Source organism: Pholcus phalangioides, unplaced genomic scaffold (genome assembly GCF_987345545.1).
Source record: "Pholcus phalangioides strain wild (caught in Gottingen) unplaced genomic scaffold, Ppha-v1.0 ptg000020l_1, whole genome shotgun sequence".
In the NCBI taxonomy this organism is placed as follows: domain Eukaryota; kingdom Metazoa; phylum Arthropoda; class Arachnida; order Araneae; family Pholcidae; genus Pholcus; species Pholcus phalangioides.
In genome coordinates this window covers 7,709,461-7,737,145 of record NW_028301613.1, presented here as the reverse complement: position 1 = coordinate 7,737,145, position 27,685 = coordinate 7,709,461, and the positions used below count along the sequence as shown (strand labels likewise).

The 27,685-nt window shown below is 41.3% G+C and overlaps 1 protein-coding gene across 1 annotated transcript; it reads right to left on the bottom strand.

The window, feature by feature from the left end:
• Positions 1 to 231: 231 nt before the first annotated feature.
• Positions 232 to 27,029, bottom strand: LOC149070905 (ras-related protein ced-10-like). The gene is made up of 6 exons (XM_089248533.1): positions 26,688 to 27,029; positions 14,325 to 14,456; positions 10,300 to 10,414; positions 9,458 to 9,575; positions 6,584 to 6,729; positions 232 to 508 (listed from the first exon to the last, which is right to left on the bottom strand). The coding sequence occupies exons 2-6, from the start codon at positions 14,444 to 14,446 to the stop codon at positions 425 to 427; spliced, it is 585 nt and encodes a 194-aa protein (XP_089104659.1). The 5' UTR covers positions 14,447 to 14,456; positions 26,688 to 27,029; the 3' UTR covers positions 232 to 424.
• Positions 27,030 to 27,685: the final 656 nt, after the last annotated feature.

Genomic DNA, 27,685 nt, shown 5'->3' with positions numbered 1-27,685 from the left:
ATTTCCACTGTTCATAGATCAGTTTACAACTTGTGCCAAAATAATAGTAAATTGTCCAATGGTGGTGTGCTAGTTATGGGTCGTCATTAAGTTTGACTGATCATGCTTTAGCCTTGTATGCGCTGTTCGAGAAACAAGGCATTTTAGCTTTTTTTTTTAGGATTCACAGCAAATGTTGCAGGTTATATAAAATAAAGGAAACACAAGTCTAGTCTCACACGAGCCATTTTCTTACAAACTAAAAATCTTAAAATTTATTAAAACTTTGAAATTACAAATGTATCATTTTACACAACAAGCCGTTCAAATATGTATGTGCAGGAATGTGTCTATCACTATACAAAGTACGTGTGTGTGTGTATTTTTGTAACGTTTACATACATCATAATATATATAGTCGAAAATTTGTTCTCATCAACTGAAGTCAGAGCAATATACAGGATTTCACGCTGCACCTACTGTACTGCTTGCGAGGACGTAGTACAGACCTCACAGACTCCTCAAAGACCTATAAAGAAATTTGTATATAAATGGGTGTCTAAAATTGTAAAATTCTAAAATAACAGCCTAAACTACCCACAAAAAAAGCAACAGAACTTCAGAAACATCTTGATGAACAGAAAAGTAATTGCAATGAAAAATACAAATTAGTTCCAACACTTGTCACTAGAGTGCACTTTGTATGAAAATTTTAGGGCACTTGCTCATTTTTCACAAACGTAATGGTACAGCCTTGCATCCAGTGAAAAATTTTCCATTTCACTTTGGCATGGCAAGTGTAGTCATGTGGTGTTGGCCTGAGACTGTTTATAGGGTGTGCCACACGTGTACCTAGTGCAACTAGTAGCATTGTCAGCAAGAGACATCAGGCTGACTGTTCGCTTGCATTGAAATAACATGGCATTGTGATTGCTGCTGCCACTTTGTGTTTCCAAAGTAGTTGGCAGACATTGAATTAAATTGATTCATAAGATTCTAACCCTGCACCCCAATGACTTCTATTTGTTTTGAAAGGAAAATAATTGTAGGGAACATATATTGCATTTGATGTCCAATGCCTATTCCCTTCAGAACAAATGGAAGTCACTGGGAGCAAAGTCAGGGCTGTGTGCCATGAACGAGTCTCTCAAAAGATTCAAGAAGTCAGTTTTAAACCATCCATCCCTGACCTCATAGCACCCAGTGACTTTCATCTGTTACGAAGAAATCAGAATTTTAGGGAACAGACGTTGAATTCAATGTCTGTTCCCTAAAATTCTATTGTCTTCAGAACAAGTGGATTTCACTGGGTGTGAAGTCAGAATCTTAAAGAACAAAAATCGAACATTGAATTCAATGTCTACTCCCTAAGATTCTGTTCCTTTCAGAACAAATGGAAGTCCCTACGTGCAAGGTCAGGTCAGTCGCAAAACCGACCATTTGAATCATTTGTGAGATTTGCTGTGAGACTGAATAGGCTGACATCACTTGCCAACATTCCCCCTCCTTTTGTTTCGAATAGCTCATCAAAATCTTTGTAGGTTTGGCAATATGCAACAGCATTAATTGTGATGCTGGGAGGTATTGAAGGCAACCAAAAGAATGTCTTTTCTGTCTATGAAAACAGAAATGGTGGTCAATAAATGTTCTTTCCCCCCCCCCCCCCAAAAATTGAAATCATGAATTTTGCTGCTTTTTTGATGAATGCAAGCACCAGTGCTGATGATTATCGCTTGGATTCACGAATGTAGTCCTACCTCCAAAGAATTCACAAAATCACATTGCATTTTATAGATTCGGTTACCTTCCACTAACCACATTTGAAGAAAAGCATGAAAGAGCGCACTTCACAATTGGCAGGACTCTTGATCTCGCTAACGCTATTGTAAACACTTGTTACTTGCGCCAGACTCAACATAGGGATGACAAAAGACCACGAGGGAAAAGTTGAAGGATTATGGTTAAAGTCTGCATTGTCAACTTATGCAATAAAACAATACTTTTCTGCCTATACATTATTACTTTCCAAACAACCCTTGTGTATGGTTAGCAATTGAAACTCTGAATCAGTAAATATCGATTTCAAATTTTATGAAAATCAGATTTGATTTTTATGTCATCCTGTCGTAAAGTCAGTTATCACAGTGTTGATAAATCAATTGCTGCGAGCATGCATTAACAGATTTTGTAAACTAGCATGTTTCAAGCTGTCTTACTACACTCATGTCCATAAATTAAGGATAATGCCAGCTCCGGCAAATAAAGGTTCAGAAACAAAACAAACGTTACTTATTCATAAAGCCCATTTATTAAACAAAAGATAAAAAACAAAGATAAAGAACATGATACCATTCATAAAAACTACGATTTTTGCTCCCTGGAGCAATTGTAAAAAATATCTCCTTTACAAAAACGTACTATTACATGGTTGGTATGATGGTTAATACATTGTATGTCTCCCATGCGATGAAATACAGTCCGTACAATGCCTAGGCATGCTGAGTATCAAATTATCGATCTGATCTCGGGGAAGATCATTCCACTCAGCAAGTAATGCTCTCCGAAGTTCCGGTACACATTTAGGAGGTGGTTGACGGGCTGCAACTCGTCGGCCAAGCATGTCCCACACATGCTCTATCGGATTCAAGTCAGGTGAGAATGCTGGCCATTCCATACGGGTTATATCCTCAGATTCAAGGCATTCGTTTACGATATTTGCTCGGTGAGGACGGGCGTTGTCATCCATAAACACAAATTCTGCGCCCATGGCACCCCTAAACAAACGTACATGTTGTTCCAGAATGATGTCCCGATAAATTTGGGCTTTCGTGGTTCCGGTTTGAACATGCAGTTCTGTTCTGGAACCCAGTATAATTCCACCCCAAACAAGCAATGCTGCACCACCGTAACGGTGCCGTTCAATGATGTTGTCTTGGTGGTAACGGGTACCTGGCGTTCTCCATATGAAAGTCCGACGTGAATCAGACTGCAAGCTAAACCTGGACTCGTCGGAAAACATCACACAAGCCCACTGTGATGATGTCCACATTGCATGTTCTCTACTCCAGGCTAATTGCTGCCGACAGTGAGTTGCCGCAAGCGGAACACATCTGACAGGCCTGCGAGCATATAGACCAATATCTCCCAAACGTCTGTACACGGTTTGCCTTGAAACTGTGGTACCCGTGGCTGCAGATAGCTGACGAGACAGGTCGGATGCTGTGCTCCGTCTGCTTCTTTTGGCAGTTACAGCCAAATACCGGTCTTCATTCTGCGTTGTAACTCGGGGGCGACCTGTACTGTAACGTCTACTGACATTTCCATTATCTTGGAATCATTGCCAAAGCCTAGAGATGACACTTTGGGCAATTCCAAGTTCCTCGGATACTTACATCTGAGTACGCCCTCATTCCAGGCGGCCGATAATTCTACCACGTAAAAAATCATCCACATGCGTCTTCTGTGTCATAACTATTCGCTTATGGCACTGAGCGCCTTACAGAACTCTTGTGAACAATTTCACTTCTTTGCCACCATTCCTTATATTCCCCCTCTTACACTCTCGTCATTGTGACGTACTATCGGCATCATCTGGTGGTTTCCTGAAATTTGCATATCATTTTTGCAGATGTTTGTGATAATTCTACAGGTGAAATTTTTACTTTAGATTTCGATTTCCGTGTGATTCTGAATTATCCTTAATTTATGGACATGAGTGTAATATGGCAAACATATTCTGTGAATAAACGCTTTGGTTAGACCAGGGCTGGACGAATAAAGAAAAAAAAAAAATTAGGAACCAACGAGAATTATGAATAACTGGAATTGTTTGTGAATAAATTACCCTTATCAATATTGGCAGAGACGCAGACATTTGAAAATTCTGTGTTGTTCTCAGCCTCTCCAATTAAGTTATAACACACAAGATTTTAGGTGTCAACAGCAAATGTTTAGGATCTTTTAAGTGACTCCCCACCACATTCTAACATCCAAAGATAAGCATGGAAGTTGCAGGTGAAGCATTAAGCCAGGTCTGTACTCACAGCGCTGTGCAGCGGGAAAACTGGTATTTAAAGTGGAGCTGTGTGTGTGCACACGACACGGTTGATGTCATTGTTGCCAACTTTGGAGAGTGAGACAGGAAGATTTTTACTCGGATCCAAATTCTGCACAAAAAAAATAAAGAAGAGTTTTTTTGAAAAAACTGTAGGGATTTTGTTGTTGCAAAAACATTTTTTGGCCAAAATAGGGTCTTAGCAACCACACATAATTCTATACTGCTCTCCTTACAATATATATATATATATATATATATATATATATATATTACATTCTTTCTTTAGAGTCTTCCACAGTGCAGTCTGTCACAACTCTCTTCGACAATGCACACAGCAAATTATGAAGACATGTAAGTTTTTTTAAGAATGATGCTCTTCCTAGACCATTTCCAAAAGCACAGTGCAAAATGCGTAAATCACAAGGTCCGATATAAATAAGTCAAGGTGAACCAGATGATTTTACTGCGATGTCCATCCCCCCTTTTAAAAGGATGTGTCATATTTTTTGACAAATGAAGCAATTTCATTTCTAGCTCTTTGCTGAGCATTGTAAATATTGTTTATGCCTATGCATGCCCTAAAGATACAGAAAGTAATTGAATGGGGTATCATCAGAGTCACAAAACCTAGAACAGACCTATGTATGCTTTGGCATGCAAACCATTGTTTCACCTATACACGAAATGTGAACCATAATTTTAAATGATGAATGCTAGTTACTGTTCAAGATCATGTAAACACAAAATTACCGTATATACTCATGTATAAGTCAAGTTTTTTTGTGGAAAAATTCGTTCCTCAAGTGGGGGTCGGCTTATACTCGAGTCAGTTTTTGATGAGAAAATATCGACCCCCCGCAATCAGTAGTAATTTTTGTAGCAGTGTTTGAGAAAACGGCATTATTGGTATGGGATATGTTCAAACCCCACAGAACTGATAATTTCAAAGCAGAAGGCAAAGAAATCGAAAACATCATTGGTTTTGATACCAGGTGGGCTAACGTCGATTTGCCTTTAGATGCGAGCATCAACAAGCTTCTCAAACACTATTTGAAGAATCTGTGGATCGAACAGATGAGTTCTGATGATAAAGAAACTACAAAAAGTGGTACCTTGAAACCTGACATTGGCCTAGTTTGGCAATGGATACATGAAGCGTGGAATTCCGTTTCCACCAAAATTATCATCTGATCCTTCAAAAAGTGTTGCATCAACAATACGATGGACGGAACTCAAGATGACATCCTTTTTGAAAGTGACAATGGCAATGAGACAGCCCAGATCAAGATAAAAACGAAGATGCCGCACCCTATGATGATCTGATGGATGAGCTTGGAGACTCCGAAAAAATGGATTAAAGAGTTTGAATCATTTTCTATTGTAAATTTCTGTAAGCTATTCATTTTGCATGAAAATATAAGAATTTTTTTTCTCTGAAATGCACCGATTTTTTTTTTTGGGTCGGCTTATACACAGGTTTTCAATTTATTGCGGTTTTGGTGGTCCTGAAGTGGGGGGGGGGGGGGGTGGTTTATGCACAAGTACATACGGTATTATTTTTTCAACCAGACAGAAGTTTTTAATCACTACTCTACTTGCTGAACCTTCAAACTAAGCAAATGAAAAATTAATAAACCACCAAATGGTCTCTCTCCACATACACCCCCCAAATCAGTTTAAAAACCATACAATTTCTGTTTTGATAGAATCATTCATTGCAATTTACTACATTTGTATTATTTGGCACTATATCGATGATTCTTTTCTCAATTAAAATCAATTATACAAATTTTGTTGACAGGTTTTGGTAAAAAAAAAGAAGGTCAAGGCAAATACAAGTCATCTTGCCAATTTTGGATGTAGAAAAGCAGAATTAATGCCGGCTGTTCTGTGAATTTTCCTTCCCCTCCCCTGAAAATAATTTTTTTTTTTTGTGATATGACACATAATGGTGACAATTTACATTGTACTTGTGACACAATTTTGGAGATTAAAAATGGAAACAACAATCCTTTTTCCGGGTAAATTCTTTGGGAATAATTCTCCCCCGAAGAGTAGAGATTTTTAAAAATAATGGTAGAAATTTGGGCGATATAAGAATTTTTCGAAAGTCCAGGAGGTGGAGTAGAAATTCTGGAGACTTGGCAGCTATTGAAAATGTGGATGGTGAACAGCACAATATTGCAGATCCTCTGGGTGTCAGTACATCAAAAGAAATTGGCTCATTCTATGGCATTCTATTTGGATGACAGTTTATTCTTTCGATGCAGATCGTTGTCTGGCACATGACCAGTACAAGCGCTTGTTTCATGTAGACAAGTTTCTCGACCACACACTCACATCTTGCGCCATTAAAAGTTATTATGCACTCTTCTGCTCTGTTTTGAGCCACTATCAATTTTTTCTGCGTGTCAGAGTGACATAGCACTGCTGATGTGTAGGAGAATTCATACCTACAACTCGCACAGCATTCTCATTAGTTGCTGTCACTGAGTTATCAGAATTACACATAATTTAAAGAATGGACATGGAAAAGAAAGCACACACCTCTTTGACACCCTCCATGGTGCGTGCAGAGCACTCCATGTATTTATCAGCTTTGATTTTTGATGCAAGTTTCCTGCCCATTGACTTAGAGACCATCCTCGTTGCTTCTGGTCGACCAGATTTATCTCTGAGATCTGTTTTTAGACCTGAAAAAACCGCAAAAAAAAACCAAAAGACAATGAATATTCAACTACAGCAAAACTTTGATATAAAAATCTTGAATAACGATACTTAGCAAATCAAGGAAAAAATATTGTTGTATTTGATGAGATATTGATAAATAGCCCGGATACTTCCCACAACAGCAGCGGTGCTCCGTGTACACTTTCCAGGGGCTCCACGGCAACTCGAGGAAATTAAAATAAATCAGTAAATTTTGTAGATAAATAAAAAAAGGCCTACAGAGTTCCGTCAAAAGTTTTACATAAAAACAGGCTCCTCAAGTCAAACAGGGCTCTACCATAGAAATTATATACTGAAAGGGCTCAGCGAGTAAAAAAGGGTTGAGAACCACTGCGCAACAGCATTACCACTGCCACATGCACTTCGCAAACATACCTCTTCTAACAAATTAGCACATGCAGAAAAGTGTTGCATATAGATCACTATTTTTATTGCTCACTGACATGCTTTCTTGTTCTCCAGGCCACTCTTTTGGTCATTCACATACTTGTACACTGTTTTGGTCACCCACATGCTTGCATACTCTCTAGGCTACTCTTTTGGTGGCACACTGTCCTAGTTCCTTGTTCTCTAAGTGTCACTCTTTTCGTCGCTCACTGACGTGGATTTTCATTCTCTAGGTCATAGTTTCCCAAACTTTTCCTTCCATCGCCCCCTTCTTCAGAAATTTTTTTCCTCATACCCCCCCCCCCCAACTCAACGGAACCCATAGGATCCTATGTTAAATCCGCTCCCCTCCCCAGCCCATTCCATCATCCACCAGGGGGCGATATTGCCCACTTTGGGAAACACTGCTTTAGGTGAATCTTTTAGTCAGTCTCTGTTTTTTTGGCCTAGTTTCTCAATCTCAAGGTCACTTTCTTTTTGCTCACTGACATGTTTCTCCAGGCCACTCATTTAGTTATTCACATACTTGTCAACTGTTTTGGTCATTCACATACTTGCACATTCTCTAGGCAAGGGCATAGCGAGGGGGGGGGGGGGTCTGGTCCCCCCCTCAAAATGTGAGAAAATGACCGAAAAAGGGGGGGGGGGAAAGATGGCCAAATCCATTGTTCTGTCACTTTGGCCCCCTCCCCGAATGAAATTTCTGGCTACGCCCCTGTCTCTAGGTCACTCTTCTGGTCATTCCCCAATACTCACACTCCCAAGGTCACTCTGTCACTCTTCTGGTCACACACTGACGTAGTTCTCTAAGTCACACTTTTGGTTATTCACATACTTGTCAACTGTTTTGGCCACTCTCATGCTTGCACACCCACTAGGCTACTCTTTTGGTCACACAATGAACTAGTTTTTTGCTCCCTAAGTCACTTTTGGTTGCTCACTAACATGGTGTTTCGCTCTCTTAGTCACTCTTGGTTGCTCACTAACATGGTGTTTCGCTCTCTTAGTCACTCTTGGTTGCTCACTAACATGGTGTTTCGCTCTGTAGGTTACTCTTTTGGTCAGTCCCATGATTACTAGGGTTTAAGCTAGATATAAAATTCCTTTCGCAAAAAGCGAAAGTGGGGAGAAAAGCTTTAGCAAAATGCTACAATACTAGTGTAATGATTGATGGTTGGATGTCTACTCGTTCCGTACCTCCTGTACGCATTTTTGCGAAAGTGGCTACCACTTCTTTCGCATTCTAAGATTTTTTTTCGCATTTTGCGAAAAATGCGACCGTAGCTTAAACCCTGATGCTTACACTCTCTCTATGTGACCTCTTCTGGTCACACACTGACCCAATTCCTCAATCTATGCTACTCTTTTGGTTGCTCACTGACTTAGTTTCTCATTTTCCAGGCCACTCTTTTGATTGCTCACATGCTTGTTCACTCTCTAGGCCACTTTTTGGTCACTCACTGACTTGGTCCCTCGTTTTCTAGACACAGAGGTAGGTTTTTTTTGCCACCCTTCTCCTATTCTACTTGAATTTCCTCAACCACTTACTCCTCAAATTTGCCGCATCCTCCTTCCAACTTGTTGCTCTGGGCAACATCACAGCAACTTGCTTAGCAACCCCTGTGAATAAACCTCTGATCATAAAAAGATGTGTGTATGAAGTGTTCTTCAGTGATTGCAGCATATATATTTACATTTACCAGATGATCGGGCATGGCAGGAGCTGTTGTTGTATTACAGCTAGTAGTTTGTCACTTGAAATTATGTTTTGTTAGTTGGCATATGTATGTTCTGAATAAGCATAAAGAAATCTGTAAAAAAAATTTGAATGCAGTTCCCCCCCCCCCCATCATCATTCTAAACAAACAGTATGCTGAAATTTTCTTGAGATTGTCGAAAACTAAACTCAGCTATCTCAGTGCAGTGGCTACTTTACTGCCCTCAACTCCGGTCATATCATCATACAGCAATTTACTACTACTGAGTTTAATGAGAAATGAAAATGCCATCAATCAGTGGTCGCCTCACGTTTGTCTGGAAAGAACTTATCTATGTTCTTAACCCAGGACTGAATCTATTGACCAGACAGCAACCTTTATGGTAGAAGACAAGCATCTTACCATGGTGCCACTCAGGCTGTGGCTGGTATAAAAAAGCCATAGCCTTCTAAGCCATCAAAGTAGTTGAACAACGAATAATATCAAATTACTGCGATTCTGTATCTTGTTCATGAATTAGCTACAACAGCATCAGTATACTGAAAAGCATAGAAATGCACGATAATAAAAAGTATTGGTGACTTACCAACAAGTATATAAGGAGTCCCAGGACAATGGTGTTTGATTTCAGGCTGCCATTTGTTGGCTATATTGTTGAACGATGTCATATTATCCACACTGAAGCACAGTAGGAAGACATCTGACTGAAAATTTGAAAGCATAAAAAAACAAATTAACGATATTCTGCACTTTTTAAAAACAGAAAATTATTACATACTCATGATTGGTTATGGCAATGCACTGTTTAAAGCTGTGCTCTTTCAACTGTTGGTCTGCAGACTAGTGCTGGTCCGTGAGAATTTCCTGCCGTTCCACAAAACAGTTTGGTCAATTTATATAGGAGTCTAAACGCCACATGAAAAAAAATTATTTAAATATTATGATATCAACATACCGTCTCTAATTTCTGCCTTAGCAATCTGCAGGTCTGCGAATTTGTCGGCCCTTAAATTATTTCTCCTATTCATTCAACCTTTTGTCATCCAAAGTTATTCCTCCCATTCATTAACTTTTTACCAGTCTGTAGGTCATTTCTCACTTATTTTTCGCCGGTCTCTAGGTTATTTCTCCTATTCATTCAATTTTTTGTCATCCACAAGTTATTTCTCGAATTCATTTACTTTTTACCAATCTGCAGCAAGTTATTTCTCCCATTCACTTATTTTTTGAAAGCCTGGAGGTTATTTCTCATTTATTATTTGCTGGTCTGCAGGTTATTTCTCCCATTTCATTAATTTTATGTAGGGCTGCAAATAACTTGTTCCAATTATTTATCTTTTTGCTTATTTGCAATTTCTCAGTCTGTGCAAAATGGTTCATACACTTTTCACCGATCTGCAGCTGTAAAGGTTTAAAACATAAACTTACTCCTGGGTAGGAGAGAGGCCTGAGCCTCTCGTAGTCTTCTTGTCCAGCGGTATCCCATAATGTCATGCTGACAGTTGTGTTGTCAATGTCCAAGTACTGGCCATAGTTGTCAAATCTGATTGAAATACAGTAATTTTTAAATCTTTCAGGCACACATACAACAAAAACTTATATAAACATTCATTCTGAAAGACTTCCGTCCCGAAATGATATTAATGTATTACACGTGTGTGTATAATATTTCAAATAATGTGCCAAGTTTTCTTAGGCATAAACATACAAGGGATTTTTTTTTTTGGAAAGTACAGGTACCTGAGGCATTTTAATTTTAAAATGTTATTAAAAAAATTATTAGAAAACTATCATTTAGAAATCATTTTACTGCATGTCATAGCTGCCAACTTTTGAAAATGAAAATTCGGGAGATTTTCGCGCAAACCTGTATTTTATGCTAAAACCACTCCCATGGAAGTTAAACCCTTGGGAATAAAATTCCTACGCAAAAAACAAGTGAAATTGGGGGCCAAAACTTCAATGATGTAAAAATAAATATTGTGTTCAATCAGAAACGCTGTGAACAAACATTCTGCGCGAATGACCCCAAAATCATCGGAAGATGAACAGCACCGTCAATTTTTGAAGAACAATGACTTTTTGCGACACTTGCTTGATGTTTAATTTTTAATTTCACCAGTGATGATGGCAGTCTTTCCATGACCGATGTTTATGCCCGTAACACAACTTGTACAAAAAGGAAAAATCGGCCCTCTTCTGGAACGTTTGATGAGAGGAAATTCATCGGAATAAGTATCTTTAAAATTGATTAAATATGTTTTTGCTTATCAGTATTCATGCTTTGTTATATCGCACGTACGTAACTTCAACAAAAGAAATTTTGACCATATACGCGTCACTATAATCTTCAATTATTATCCAGGACAATTGGCTGCTAAGCCATTTCCCTGCACGATAAGACAAACAACTTTCTTGTTACCATCAAAGGGTTTGTAAAACTTCCTTAAAAAGGGAATTTCCTCATTTACGACGTGTGACGTCATTTCGAAAGGGGAAAATAAAAGAGGCTTCATGCCCCACAAGAAATTTCTTAGGGATTGTTTTCATAAGTGGGGATTTTTTTAATGAAGTAGGGAATGTTTAGGGACAATTAAAGATTTTTGTGATTTTCGTAAAAATTCGGGAGATTTAAGAACTTTTTGGGAGGTCGAGCGATGAAGTTAAAATTTGGGAGATTCCCTAAAAATTTGGGAGACTTGGCAGCTATGGCATGTGGTTGATGACGTTGACTATGATCCTTCAGCTTTTACCCACGTACCATTTCATCATGTTGATGCAGTTCTGTTGCAGTAGCAAGTGGTTTGTAATGGAGGTCAGAGGCGTATTTGTGGGGGTGGGGGCCTTGGCAGGCTATAGCTTAGGGTGGAAAGTTCAGAGTAAAACCATAAATCTCCCTCTGCCTAGAGAGAAAGACTAGGTCAGTGTCTGATCTAATGAAACCAAATGAGATCTAGAGAGCAGGGCATCAGATCTGAGAGCGATTGCTCACACGCATGTGCACTCTTGCCATGTTCACATTATCCATCATTCACATGCTTGCATACTCTCTGATTTACTCTCATGGTCACTCATATGCTTATAAACTCCTTAGGTCACTTCCACACTTGCATACTCTCTATTGCTCACACACTTACACATCCTCAGATAGATTTAAAGTTTTGCTGCCCTTCTCCAATTCTACTCTAATTCTTGACCCACTCGTTTCTCAAATTTACTTCCCGTCTGAAGTTACTGCTCTGGGCTTACTGCTGAGTGTCCTGGAGAGTGCTTGAGCATGTGAGTGATGGGAAGAGTGACCTAGAGAACAAGTGACCAGGTCAGTGAGTGGCGAAAAGTGTGAAATAGAGTGTTACCAAGGGAGCGACCAAGAAAGTGTGCAAGCATAGAGATGTAAAATTTTCGAGAATAATCTTTAGGAGAATGTTCACTAGGACTACTTTTACAAATTACTGGAGAATATTCTTATCAAAAATAATAAGAATAAGAATAAGAATAATAAGAATAATAATCTCAAGTTATTTATAATAATCCTTCCGGAGAATATTCTCCTTGATGAGAAAATTCTTCAGTTATTTGCAATAGTAGTCCTTTTAGAGAGTATTACAAATAAGAGTTATTACAAATATTCTTGAATATTTGTAATAACATACATTATAATAAATAATCTCTATAAATAACTTGAAAATAATTCTTATTATTTTATGGTAAGAATATTCTGTGGTAGTTTATAGCAATAGTCATTCGAGAGAATATTCTCTGTCCCCCCCCCCCCCCCCCAATCTCTCTTCCCATCAAGACAATGGAATATTGAAGTTTGTAGCCCGCAATATTGAAGTTTAAAAGCAAGAAAATGAAACCAATTCGGCTGAATTGCACAACTTGCAAAGAAATACGAGTGATACAAAATTTAAGTGTATTGACATTGAAGAAAGAAACAGTTCTGTATCTTCTTAGAATGAAGGTGATTGTACAGTCAAATTCCGTTATAGCGAAACTCTCGTTTTAACGAACACTTTTCTAGTCACCAAGATACATTTGCATAGGAACAATGCAAAGACCTGGAATTCCTTTATAATGAAATTTCGTTTTAACGAAGTGAATTCTCCGGTCTCTTGGAGTTCGCTATAACGGGATTCGACTGTATAAGAATAGCTTCAATTGTCAGTCAACTTTGAGTTTTACGCTTTGCTTTGAACTAATTTCTGAAAATTTATCTAATTTTAAATAACTTTTTACGGTTTTAATCTAAAAAAATCTTCACATAACCAAAATTTTTAAAACCTCTCATCATGACCAGGAGACTATTCGGAGAATGTTCTCGAACTAAAAGTTGCCATTGGGGTTGATTATACCAAAAATTGCTTTGTTTTAAAATGTTTCAGGCAATGAAAACTGATTTATATTTCATAATGTATATAAAATTAGTAAAAAAAAATTAAATTATTTAAAAGAAAAATGAATATTCTCGGTTATTCTCCTCTAATTTTTACACCCAGAAGAATATTCTCAGAATATTCCCGTTTTCTGAGAATATTCTCACTTCACATCTCTATGCTACTACTAAACCAGACATGCACCTCGTCCATATTCCTCTGCGGAACCTCTAACGAATTGGTACATGTTGGAATGTGTGTGTGTGTATGTATAGTGAACCTTCCGTGAAGTTTGTTTGTGTAATGCTTATATGTAGTGCTATCTGCAATCAATTTTTTAAACTACGAGTTTTTCCCTCAACTCACAGAGAGTGAAGTGTAATGAATGAATAATTATAGCATTGTAGGCCTTTTGCTCTCTGCGGCGAGACTTTTTAATGGGGAGATCAGCTCACATTTGAACCTCAAAGTTGGGAACCGCAGAAAAACCCAACTTCAGCCAATCGCCACTGCGGCACATCTCTATGCTAGCATATGAAAGAGCACAAGATTGACTTAGAGCCAAAAGTGTATTTAAACTGGCTATTTACTCAGTGCAGCAAATTTGAGGATGACTAATCAAGACGATCATACAATGGGAGAAGGGCAACAAGATTTATGTGGCCCACACTTGGCAAAACCATATATAAAGCTGCTTCCCCACAGTATACTTTTACTAGATAAGGACCGAGATTCTCTCTAACAACATCGGTTCTACAGACCCGAAAGACTAGTCGCCGATCCATTCTGAGAGTATATTATAGATATTGTATCATCACAGATCAGGGATCAGAAGATGAAATTTCGTTCGGGGGGGGGGGGGGGAACCAAAGTGATATAACAGATTTTGCCATCTTTTTCCCTTTTTTCGGCTATTTTCTCACATTTCGGGGGGGGGGGCGGCAGACCCCCCAAGTCCCCCTCTCGCTAAGTCCTTGTTGTCACAGATACAATATCTATTCCTTATGAATTAAAACCGAATAATCACATAATTTAAACTGAGACCAGGAACATAAAATAATGATACCAATGCCTTACACTGTAGGAATGTATTCTGTATCTGGAAAGCTGCCAGATGTGTATGAAATGAGCAAGCATGTCTTCCCGACTGTCCCATCACCGATCACCACTACTTTGATTCCTTGCTTTGCCGTAGTCATCAATACGTAACTACAAAAGAAAATACACGGAGGTTAGCACATACAAAAAGGCCTTTTAATTTTCACCAATATCACTCGACAAGGAAAGTAAATACAGTAGAGACCCCCCATCATCTGAGAAGCGGTGATTAATACTGAGGATACAAAAATTTCTACTAAACTTCAGGCAAGAGATAGATAGAGAGAAAACTAAGCATGGAATCATTGCTCAGGTAACATAAGATCGAGGGGGAAATACAGTCGGGCCTGGTTTAATAATGAAGTTGGAAAAATATTTGTTATACAGTCGAATCCCGTTATAACAAACTCCAAGAGACCAGAGAAATCCCTTTGTTATAATGAAATTGAAATTATATTATATTGAAATTATAAAGGAATTCCAGGTTTTTGCATTGCTCTTATATAAACTTAAAAGGAGGATTACAAAAGTGTTTGTTAAAACAAGATTTTCGCTATAACAGTATTCGACTGTATCTGTAATTCAAGGGTTCTAAACACATGGATCGTGACCCAACCAGAGGCTTCTGAGATGAGTCATTCGAGCCAGGGATTATTCAGCTATGGGTTCCAAAACAAACTTAATTTACGGAGGCTTCTGAAATGAGTCTCACAAATCTATTCACAGCCAGGAATTCTTGAGCTATGGGTTCAGACACACACAAATTTGATTTGCAGAGACTTCCAAAATGGGTCTTACACATTGGTGGTGATACGGGAGGGGGGCCCACCTTCAAAGGTGGAGTCGATTGATCTAATGTATATACATATGAATCAACATCATTGTGCTTCCTCAGGCATCCAAGTCTATCTCTGCCTATGGTCTTACAAATCTGCTAACAGCTAGGGATTACTGAGCTATGGGTTCAGACACAAACTTGATTTGCGAAGTCTTCTGAAATGGGTAAATGCATGGGCAAATGGGACATGTGCCCAGGCCCCTAAAATTAGTTTTTTTTTGTACTGTAGGAACAGCCCACATGCGTCATTCCCTCATAGCTGCCAACTTTTGAAAATGAAAATTCGGGAGATTTTCGTGCAAACCCGTATTTTATTCTAAAACCACTCCCTAATAAATACAATAGGGATTTTTCCAAATAAAATAGGAATTTTCCAAACATAAAAGTTAAAGCGTAGGGAATAAAATCCCTACTCAAAAACTGAAGTTAAATTAAAATAGGGATTTTACACACATAGAAGTTAAACCCTTGGAAATAAAATTCCTACGCAAAAAACGTGTGAAATTGGAGGTCAAAACTTCAATGATGTAAAAATAAATATTGTGTTCAATCAGAAACGCTGTGAACAAACATTCTGCGCGAATGACCTCAAAATCATCGGAAGATGAAGGAAAACACCGTCAATTTTTGAAGAACACTGACTTTTTGTGACACTTGCTTGTTTTTTTTTTCATTTCACATGAGTGATGATGTCACTCTTTCCACCATGACTGATGTTTATGTCCGTAACACAACTTGTACAAAAAGGGAAAGTCGACCCTCTTCTGGAACGTTTGATGAAAGGAAATTCATCGGAATAAGTATCTTTAAAATTGATTAAATATGTTTTTGCTTATCAGTATTCATGCTTTGTTATATCGCACGTACGTAACTTCAACAAAAGAAATTTTGACCATATGCGTGTCACTATAATCTTCAATTATTATCCAGGACTATTGGCTGCTAAGAAATTTCCCTGCAGGATGACAAACAACTTTCTTGTTACCATCAGAGGGTTTGTAAAACTTCATTAAAAAGGGAATTTCCCCATTTACGACGTGTGACATCATTTCGAAAGGGGAAAAAAAAAGAGGCTTCATGCCCCACAAGAAATTCCTTAGGGATTGTTTTCATAAGCGGGGATTTTTTTTAATGAAGTAGGAAATTTTTAGGGACAATTAGGGATTTTTGTGATTTTCGTAAAATTTCGGGAGATTTAAGAACTTTTCGGGAGGTCGAGCGATGAAGCTAAAATTCGGGAGACTTGGCAGCTATGTTCCCTGCATATGCATCTGCCTCGAAGACTACATATAACAGGCCTGAAAAAATCATATATGCCCAGGGTCACACATAACCCCAAATCCGCACCTGTCAGAATCCAGCCCTTGCAAAAATTGAAACAGGGCACTTTCCAATGATGAACTGAACAAATCTGACCCTAATTGCGATGGGGGGGGGGGGGTCCCCAAAACCTCGATTTTTCCAGGGCTTCATCAAGTCTAAGATACCCCTGCAGTGTTAAAAGCATCATGGGCCCCCTGGCCAAGTGATTCCGGGGACCCCCACTGGGTGGCAAGTATCTACCTATCGATTCCATTTTTATTCTAAAAAAACCATAGTACTAGATCACGTCGCCATGAACCCCCCCCCCCCCCCCGTCTACACCCGAGGTCCATGCATTAAAACTGTAAGAGGGCCATGGTACTGACCGTTCGAAATGAATGTTTGTGCTATATTTACCGAAACTTCCGGAGCCGCGTCATCCCCCACCCCATATATCACAAGATCCCAAACATAAGGCCTCCTTCCCGGGAGGCCTAACAAGGAATTCTTCTTGCGGCCGCCTACGCCACCGTAAAAACCAAAGACGACACAGGAAGCCATCTCTTCCAGATGTCTCCACACATTCAGGCGAATGGCATCAAAAGAACACACACACGGAAGACATTAATAACTTTACAACGCTGCCCCCCCCCCCCCCACACACACACAGATAATAGCCCAATTATCTCTTCTTGCAGAGAGATAACCAAGTAGGCAGCAGGGAAAAAACAAAAGGCCCCTACAACGGCCTTTCCTTTCGGCGCAACTTCCTTAGCTTCCCATTGTCATTACGCGCCAATGTGGATCGGAATTGAATATTACATGAATGTGGGGCCGCGGGAAAGGACATTTCCTTGTTCCCGGACCGAAGTTCCTTGTCGATCCCGATAATCTCAACCTTCGTTTAAAATATGGAGCCCCCCCCAACAAAAAGTACTGGCTGAAAAAAGCTTAGGAATGGAGGGAGGTTCAATTTTTTTTGCACTATATATCATTTGGAAATCTGTATTGGGGGGGGGGGGGGAGCTCTCGCTGAATATCTCACCTGGGGCGGCTCGAGAAAAGAATCGCACTCGTGTGGGACCTATTTCCCCCGACCACGTTTTGATCGACACACTCACTACTGTGAAATTCGATAATTTTACAACTGTACGTATCTGCATTTCCCCCCTCCCCTCCTCGCCACTAAAGTTTGCCACCCGGGACAGTTGCCCCCCTTTCCCTCTGCAGTTCGGGTCCTGGTTGTTGGAAGGACAGGTTAACACACATCATTCTACATCCAATTCTGTTACGCACGGCCAGGCCCGCTCCAAAAAGTTTCGTTCGGAGGAGACCACTTGCACCAGACCCCTCCCCCCCCCCCACCACTACAGCCCTGCCCATGGCCCTTCCGAATCTCGGGGTCTTCCCGAGATGACTATGCAATCACTCTCGTGAGCGAGCGACAACAAGGGCTTATACCAATGGTGAAGTGAAAAAGATTTATGGCGGGACCTATCCGTTTTTGGACATCAGCCGCCCTCAAAATGGGCTCCTTTGGGAACCTGAATACCAAGGGTGTTCAACCTTTAAGGCACGTATACCTTTACAGCACGCGGATCGTGCAATGAAGGCATTCGCACGGTGTTTGTGAACGATTTTCGAGCTGTTTTCAACTGGACCCACCTGCAATCGGTTTTTTCAACGAACACAAAGGAAGTTTGTGTACCTACGAACGGATTAGAACCGGTGCATGGGAGCTCGTGCGTTGCAAGATCGGCGCGCTAGTGTATACGCGCCTTTAGGGGTCGTGACACGATTTCATCGCGGGCAACTCGAGTGATCCGTGAATGTTTCGCGGGTTGCACAAGTGATCTGCAAATGCGTCGTGATCCCCTTGGATGATCTGTAAATATGCTGAGGGTCACTCGAGTGTTAGTAAATGTGTCGCGGGGTTACTCTGTGAATATGCTGAGTGCCGCTTGAGAGCAATCTGTAAGTTGGGCGCGGGCCTCTTGAGTGATTTAAAACTGTGCCATGGGTCACTCCGTCACTGCATGGCATCCGTGAGATATGTTGTGGGTCCCTTCAGTGATGTGAAGCTTAGTTCATTTTTTACAAAATTTTGTTTGAGGTTGCGGGCCGCATTAGATGGCCACATTTGGCACAGGCGCGAATCTAGGGCGATGCGTAGGTTCGTTGGATCGTGCCGTATTTTTACGGGACTGAAAGATTTTTTTCCCATATTTATTCGACTTTTGGGAGAGAGCCCCCCCCCCCACCTCTGGATCTTCGCCTAAACCAGTGTTTTCCAAAGTGGATGATGGAATAGTCCAGGGGGCGATAAAAGCTACTAAGTGTAACATAGGATCCTATGGGTTCGCTGGGTCAGTGGGCAATGAGAGAAACAAATTTTCTGAAGGGGGCGATGGAAAAAAAGACTGACACGGCAGAAAAAAGGTTAAGAACCCCTCGGTGTAAGTCCATTGGATCGTCCCGTACTTTACGGGAGACAAATTTTCCTATACCAATTTTAGCTCCGGGAAGGGTGATCAACCCCCCCCCCCACTCTCTGGATCCGCGGCTAGTTTGGCCTATACATATACAGGGTTAATCGGAAAACTCCTCGAGCTGTAATTTCAAGAGCAGGGCTTTGATGTGGAGAACTGGTGAGTGATAGGTGAAACCAGGGTCGGAAGGTAGGTGCGAAGGGTGCTGCCTCACCGGGCCGCAAAACTAAATAAAAATACTTTGATTATATTTTGATTTCCACGTTCTTTTCGTTTCACTCAACGTTAAGGGGTCATTCAAGTATTACGTCAGTATCGGGGGGGGGGGGGGTTCGGATTTGCTGACTTTTGATGACAAGGTGGGGGGAGGGGGGGGGTTTGAAGGTTGCTTGCATTGTCATCAACCACCCCTTTTTTGAAGATATGAAATATTCTAAGCTGCTGACAAGGGAGGGGGAAGGGGTCAAAAATATCTAAAAATTTGCTTACGTAATACTTGAAGGGCCCCTAACGAAGCAACTAGCTTAAAATTCGAGCCAAGACCCACAAGGGTAGAGCTGACAGGGCTCTAGCCCTGGACGATTCTTATCGCTTTTTGTTTTTTCAGGCACCTAACTCTCTAGGGTTTCAACAGGAAACCCTCTCCACAAGCCAGGAAAATAATCCAGGTGAATCTAGTGCCCCGGGCGCTGCACCAAAAGGGGCGCAGAATTCTTTTGAAATTCAAAATTATACGAGGCAGGCGTAATGCATGCTTGGCCGGGACGAAACAGTATCTAGTTGCAGCCATGGGTAGATAATCGGTTCACTAGCCCGACAAGCCCTAACCGTTTAGTGCCTAAGGGCGCACTATCGTCCAAATTTACAGTCGAATGGTTTTTTTTGTACGGCCATGGGAATAGCAGGTACATACCCATTCTCGCGGGTGCCATACATAGCGTGAACCAGGGTGTTCATGGACACAGGGGGTTGGGAAACTCCGTTTTAAAGGGCCGCAAAGCTGTTTTTGCAAGGGGCCGCTAAATACTTGAGCCCTTCCTTGGGTGAAACACCCTACTCCTGGCCAATGGTATCTTAGTCCAGAGCCCGTTCTCCGACCCCAAAAGCAAATATCTCTACTGGCGCGTACAATTTCGTTTTTTCCTTCTCAAACTGTCATCAGGCGAAACGAAATGGCGGCCGTAGCGTGTGTGTAATCGTGTTGTAATTCGCCAAGAATGTTTGTTGTTATTAAAAAAAAAACCACAGCCTTCACTGAACGGCCTTGGCCTGACGTCACGTGTTCAGCGATGGCCAGTCATCATCACCACAGTCGTTCTTTACACACCTTTTTGAACACGACGAAAGCTGACACACACACAAATGAAATTGTCATCGGTTCGAGTTCCCAGCTCTGTTGGTACCAGGAACGAACGAACGCGATCCGAATTTGCCATCATCACAGGACATTTTCATGGCCCCCACGAAAGGGGGGCTAGCCCTGGGGCAGTTCTCATCATTTTTTGCTTTTTCACGCTATAAATTAAGTACAGAAGGGGCCCCCATTCAGGATGTGGGGGGGGGGGGCATGGCCATTTTATATGAGAAACTAGCAAAAATATCCGGCATTGCGCGGGCTTTCACTATAATACATGCGAGCATTGAGTAAAGGGCAGAGCCGGGGAGGACGAATGCAGTTTAAAAGGGCTCTGCTGTAGGTTGCCGGAACCAATAGTAATAAAGACGCATCAATAAGAGCTGTGATGCGGATCAGTTGTCGGAGTAATAATGAAGAACGTTAAAATAATCCACGATCAAAAGGGCGGACTCTTAGAAGAGGGGACGTATGGTCATGGCCCCCACATCCTGAAGCAGGGCCCCCTAGGCTGGGATCTTTTGCGGGCCCCCTTCCGACCAGACTTTCACGGGCCCCTTTATGATGAATTTATAGCGTGAAAAAGCAAAAAAGTTGCGAAAGTTGTCCCGGGCCCAAGGGCTGGAGCCTTGTCAGCCCACCCCTTGTGGGGGCCATGCGTATGGTTACGGACAGGGTCGCAACGAAGGGGGTGCACGCGGATCTGGTACCCCGGGCGCTGGACTAGAGGGGACGCAAATTTCACTCTCTAACCTCTCCTTCAACATTATGAGGCGGGGGGGGGGGGGCGCCAAAATGCGTGCTTGCTCCGGCATCTAGTTGCGGCCCTGGTTACGGACATTTCGTTCGGGCAAACAATGGTGTGCGGCTTTGTAACAGCAAAAATCAGGTTAATCCCAGGGTTATCTAGGATTTTCGGTTCGTAAAATTAAGCGATCACGAGAAAAATAGACCCTGGGTCAAGAGTAAAAAAAAAACGGGTCCTCACAAATTTTCGGTTCGTAAAATTAGGCCGCCCTTAGTAAAGGGATAACCATGTCTGAAACGTATTGTTGGGGGGGGGGGGGAAGCCACGTTAACCAATACAAACATGCCAGAAGTCTTTGCTGAGGCCCACGATCATTGTTGCCTCAGTTTTCTGTCCGTTTTAGGCTTTTGCTTAGCTCTGACAGACATTTGATAGTAGCCTATCGTTCAAATCAGGTCCTGTCCAAAACGTACAGCTTATAGAACTTGGAATGCCTAGAATTTGGCATGCCCATATAGAAATTTTATTTGGTGTTTTGGCAACAGTGACAGAATTCAACGTGTCCAGGTCAATGTTTTCACAATTTGGTATGCCCCCGTACAGCGTGTAGAATTTGGTATACCCCCGTACAGCGTGTAGAATTGCAGCTAACAGCAGAGTACATAATTCAATGTGTCCAGGTCCACAATGTTTGTAGACATCAAGAAATTAGCATTATAGCTAATAGAATTTTACTCTTCTTGTACGACTTAGAACAGAGGTCAACCTTTTTACAGTCGCGAGCACTGCCTGTACCCATCATGAAAAGAGCACCCTTACAGTAAAACTGACATTATGAATGCATAAAACCAGGATTATTTCAATAATTGAATGGAATCCATACAAAGTGGGTTAATTGAAACATTGATCGAGTGCTCACGTGCACAAAACCGGACACAAGCATCGAGCACTCTGGGTGCTTCAGAGTGCACCGTGGTGCTCGCGAGCAAATGGGTTGAAGATGCCTGACTTAGAATGCATATCATGTATAATTAGGTGTTTCCATGTCCAGCTAAAAGAATTTTGTGCATTCACATATAGCTTGAGGAATTTAGTTTGCCCGACTTGTAGGCTTCTGCATGACCACAGTCAATAGAATTGGCTTGCAGATAACCGAATAATGCATGTGCATGTGAATCGACACAGCTCATAGAATTTTTCATGCCTGTGGTTACAGCTTGATGAATTTGACCTTTCGTGTATGATTTAGCATGACTATCTCGTTTTTTGGTACGCTCTGTCCAGCTCTTGCAGAATTTAGTGTGTCCATCGTATGCACATGGTCAGAGGCAGGTTTATGGTTTCAATACTCATGGGCTATGTGAATTTCGCCTGGCTTCTAGTTTCCTTGACCCACTCATTTTTCAAATTCGCTGCATTCTTCAAAGTTGAATTAGGGACATAGGCATATTTACAAGGGGGAAGGGGCAAGTTGGTTTTTGCATGGAACTTGACCTCTCCTGTAAATACACCTATGTCTCTAAGTCGCTCATATTCTTGCACATAGGCTAGGCTCAGCTGAAACTGGTTTTCCAACTTCAAGGCACGAATACTAGCTACTTTACCGCAAACCATCTCCGGTCATATATTGCCATACGACAATTTCTAACCAGTGGAGTTGGGAGGGAAATGAAGGTGCCATCTATATCGGTAATCACCCCAGGCTCAGTAGGTAAAGAACTTGCTTCTGATGTTCTTTGTTGAGATTCGAACCCATGGACTTTGACAGCGACCTTCATTGTCACGAGCATCTTACCTCTACACCATTTTGGGCGACACTATCTACTTTACCAAACTCCAACTCTGGCCATATCGCTATATCATAATTTACTGCCTTAAATGAAACGAGTTGGAAATAAAGGCACTATCTATTGGTGGTCGCCTCAAGTTCGTTAGGGAAAATATCTTATCTATATCCGCCCTCGGCATCAACCGTAACGGTGGTAGACGAACATCTTACCCCCCCCCCCCACACCACTCGGGCGCTTACGACTACTAACTGGTCCCCTATTTGAAAAAGTCTCTCCGCAGAGAGCAGATTCACCTTTAATATGATACTTATACAACGTGAAAAGTTAAGCATTTACCATCTCCCCTTCAAAATATGGAAGTCAGATGGCAGCACCAGTGACATCATGAAGCAATCACAGCTATAACAACATGAATATATTAGGGGGCCACTCAGAACACACATTCTGACATGTATCGATTCATTATAAATTCTACAGAGGAATGGGTATGAGGTGCATGTGTGTGGCTAAGTAGTAGTTGGTCAGTCCCATGTGCCCAAGTGGTTGGCGGCAAGATGCTTGTGCACCACCACCACCATGAAGGTTGCCGTCAGGTCTCAAGTTTGATACGGGGGGAAAGAATGTAGATAAGGCATTTTCTCTGACAAGCTTGAGGCTACCACCCATAGATGGCACTTTCATTTCCAACCCAACTTGTTGATGGCAGTAAATTGTATATAGTGATATAGCTGGAGTAGGTGTGTGTGTGGTGAAATAGGTAGTACTTCTATGCTCTCAAACATTTTAGGTCACTCTTTTGAGCATTCAAATGCTTAAAAACGCTCTAGGTCAAGCTTTCGTTCACTCTTTTTGACCAGTCCCATGCTCACTCTCTCTAGGTGACTCTTTTTGTCATTTGCATGCTCTAGGTCACTCTTTTCATCAGTTTCATGCTCACACACTCTCAAGGTAAGTAAGTCTTTTCATCCTTTACATGCTTACACACGCTTTAGGTCAGCCCCCATGATATAGGTCACTCTGCTGTTCGCATGCTCTAGATGTGGTTCTGAATCTTTTTTGAGACTCTCAGAGCAATTTTTGGTATAGCCTATTATTTTTAGGGCCGTGTCTTAGGCCTCATTGTTTTGTTTTATTCATCAAATTTACTGATTTATTCTTTTTTCCTTGAGCGGCCACAGAGCCCCTAGGAAGTGCACACAGAGGTTCAAGGATGCATTTCAGTAAATGACCAAAAAAAGCCGCTGTACTATCTTGTGGGCATCGTGCTGGACTCGCGTCCTTAGGATCTAGGTTTGAGCCCCATTGACGACAAATGCAAGCCAGTCCCACATTGGAAAAAGTCTCTCCGCAGGGTGCAGGCAGGCCTACAACACTATACTGACAAAACATGAGCATTCAAGCATTTCCATTTTTACTTCAGAAAATGGAAGACAGATGGCAGCATGAACATGAAACAAGCGCAACTCAACAACATAAAGATGTTAGAGGACAAGCATACATTCAGAACACACATTCCAGCATGTGCCGATTCATTAAAAATTCCGCAGAGGAATGTGTTCGAGATGCATGTGTGGTTAAGTAGTAGTAAATGACCAAAAGAGTGACCTAGAGAGTGATGGAGCAGGTCAGTGAATGAACAAGAGTGACTTAGAGAGCAAGGGACCAGATCAGTGAACGATCAAAAGGGCCTGTACCCACTTGGGAGCAGGTCAGTGAATGATCAAAAGTGTAACCTAAAGAGTAATCAGGGCCGGATTAATCCATATGAAGGTCTTAAGCACTCAAGTGATTTTGGTTCCCCTAGTGATCTAGACAGCGAGGGAGTAGGTCAGTGAATGACAAAGACGGACCTAGAGAGTGAGGGTCAGTGAATAGAGTGACCTGGACAGAGAGGGAGCACGTTAATGAACAACCACAAGAGTTGAAATATTGTCTGAGGCTTTCATGGCCGGCGTTAGCCACAAGAGTGATCTAGAGAACGAGAAAACAGGTCAGTGAATGACCAAAAGTGATCTAGAAAAGAAAGCAAGAGAGAATAGGTCAGTAAATAAGTAATGGGGGACCTGGACAGAGAGGGAGCTGGTCAACGTCAAAAGAGTGAGTGATCTAAAGAGCAAGGGAACAGGCCAGTGAACGACGAAAGGAGCGAGGCTGTTGAAGCTATGGTCAAAATTTTTGCAAAATGCAAAAGAAATTCTTAGAATGCAAAAGTAGTAGTAGCCACTTTTGCAAAAATGCCTACAGGAGGTATCCATCAATCAATAATTTTAACATTTTGCTAAAGTTTTCTTCCAATTTGCAATTTTTTGCTAAAGGAACGTTTTATCTAGCTTAAACCCTGGAAAGGAGGGATCTATAGAGTGAGGAGCAGGTCAGTGAATGACTAAAAGTGATCTAGACAGCAAGGGAGAAGGTCAGTAAATGATGAAAGGAGTGGCTAGAGGAGCAACGAACCAGGCCACTCTATCAAAAGAGTGACCTGGACAGAGAGGAAGCAGGTCAGTGAACGACGGAAAGTGTGATCTAGAGAGCGAGGGAGCAGGTCAGTGAATGACCACAAGCGTAACCTAGAGAGTAAGCAGAGCCGGATTAACCCATATGAAGGTGCTCGGGAACCTCGAGTGCGAGAAAGATCTTTTAACAATTTGATCTGGTTAAAATTTTGGAGTGTGCGCGAGTAGGCAAATTTTCTATAGTATATAGGCAGATTTATATAAGTAGGTAGGGGGGGGGGGAGGGTTCAGAAAAGTTTATTTTTCTTGTGGGAGGGAAGCCTATGATGCTGCTGAGACGGCTCTAAGCCTAGTATATGGAGATAAAGCAAAATCTCGATCCTGTTCGAAATCAACTTAGTTCCTCTGCTTTTGTGACACCCTTATGACCACAACTAGAAACGAAAACTTACTGTCGCTTGGGAGTCTGTACCTGTGCACTTCTTCCACATAACTTTTAATGGAAAAAAGTACATTTGATGTCCTGGAAACAGACCCCTCCCCCAACTCACCCTCTTTCAGAGTTGTGGCCCTGGTCAACCTTTCGATAACAATCTTCAACTGTACAATCACATGCTCTTAAAAACTTTTAGCATTTCGCACTGGATGGTTGATGCTGGGGAGAAAAAAATTGTACATTTAAAAACGATGTACTATTTGATATTTTTTTGTGGTGCACCCCTTCTCCCGATGCCCTAATCACATGCTTTCAACCCTTATGGGTTAATACAGCCTTGAGAGTAACGGACCAGGGCCGTGAACGTCCAAAAGATTGACTTAGAGACAGGGGATATTTACGGGGGGAACTAAGTGGGGGTGTGTAGCTGAGTTTGGCAAATTTGAGAAATGAGTGGGCCATCCATGGCCCCCACGTCCTGGAGCAGGGCCCCTAGGCTGGGATCTTTTGCGGGCCCCCTTTATGATGAATTTATAGCGTGAAAAAGCAAAAAAAATTGTGAAAATCCCCAGGGCATTTGGAGCCTTGTCAGCCCACTCCTTGTGGGGGGCCATCGAAATTAGACTAGAATGGGAGAAGGGCGGCGAAATTCGTGTGGGCCCCACAGGCAGCAAATCCGTAAATCCGCCTCAGCAAATGACCCAACGGATTAACCAATTTAATTGTCAACAATACATCCTAAAGACGACCTAAGGAGGTGGTTGACCTAAAAAGATAACTACATATAACCAGCACCATCTCCCGCCGCCGAAAAGAGAACTAAAACAAATACCACTCGAACCGATTCTTACAAGTACAATAATTCCCACAATGCCCATATTAATTACAACAATGACAATCATCATAAAAAAAAACCAATTACGGGCACTTACTTGAGGCGATTGTTGATTGTGTATCTCCGAGAGAGTGAAAGAAGTTATGCAATAACAACAATGACGGATGATAACGAGGATTGTTGATTATCGCAATTTAAAAGGCCTCATCGTGTTATATTTGAGAAGGTTTCAACAATCCATCTGAGACGTCGTCACATTGTCGTTAACAGTTCGCAACAAAAGGAATTTCCAACAATGTCCTCCGGCCAACAAAGAAACAACAACAGCAACGCATCAACAACAAAAACTGAACCAACACACACTCACCACGAGGAAGGTGGGATAGAAAATGAGGCAATGGAGGAAAATATACTCTCTTCTCTCTCCCTTCTCCTCTTTCTCTTTTCACTTCCAGTCAATTACAATTAAGGGTTGCTTTGGAGATGTTTCGTCGCCAATTTTGGGAACGCCAATTTTTGAGGCGTCACTTTTGGCGCAAAAAAAAAAAATACTGTGGGGGGGGGGGGGAAAGGGGGGGGGGGTTAATAATTTCTTTTTCAGCTGGCCATTTGCGAGGGCGCGACCATTTGATCCAGGGTCTGTTTTTTCGCTCAAACCCATATTGACCCAGGGTCTATTTTTCTCATGAAATTTTACGAACTGAAAATTTGTGAGGACCAGTTTTTTTACTTTTGACCCAGGGTCTGTTTTTTCTCATGATAGCCTAATTATACGAACCGAAAACTTGTGAGGATCAGTTCTTTTACTCTTGACCCAGGGTCTATTTTTCTCATGAAATTTTACGAATCGAAAATTTGTGAGGACCAGTTTTTTTACTTTTGACCCAGGGTCTGTTTTTTCTCATGATAGCCTAATTTTACGAACCGAAAACTTGTGAGGATCAGTTTTTTACTTTTGACCCAGGGTCTATTTTTCTCATGAAATTTTACGAATCGAAAATTTGTGAGGACCAGTTTTTTTACTTTTGACCCAGGGTCTGTTTTTTCTCATGATAGCCTAATTATACGAACCGAAAACTTGTGAGGATCAGTTCT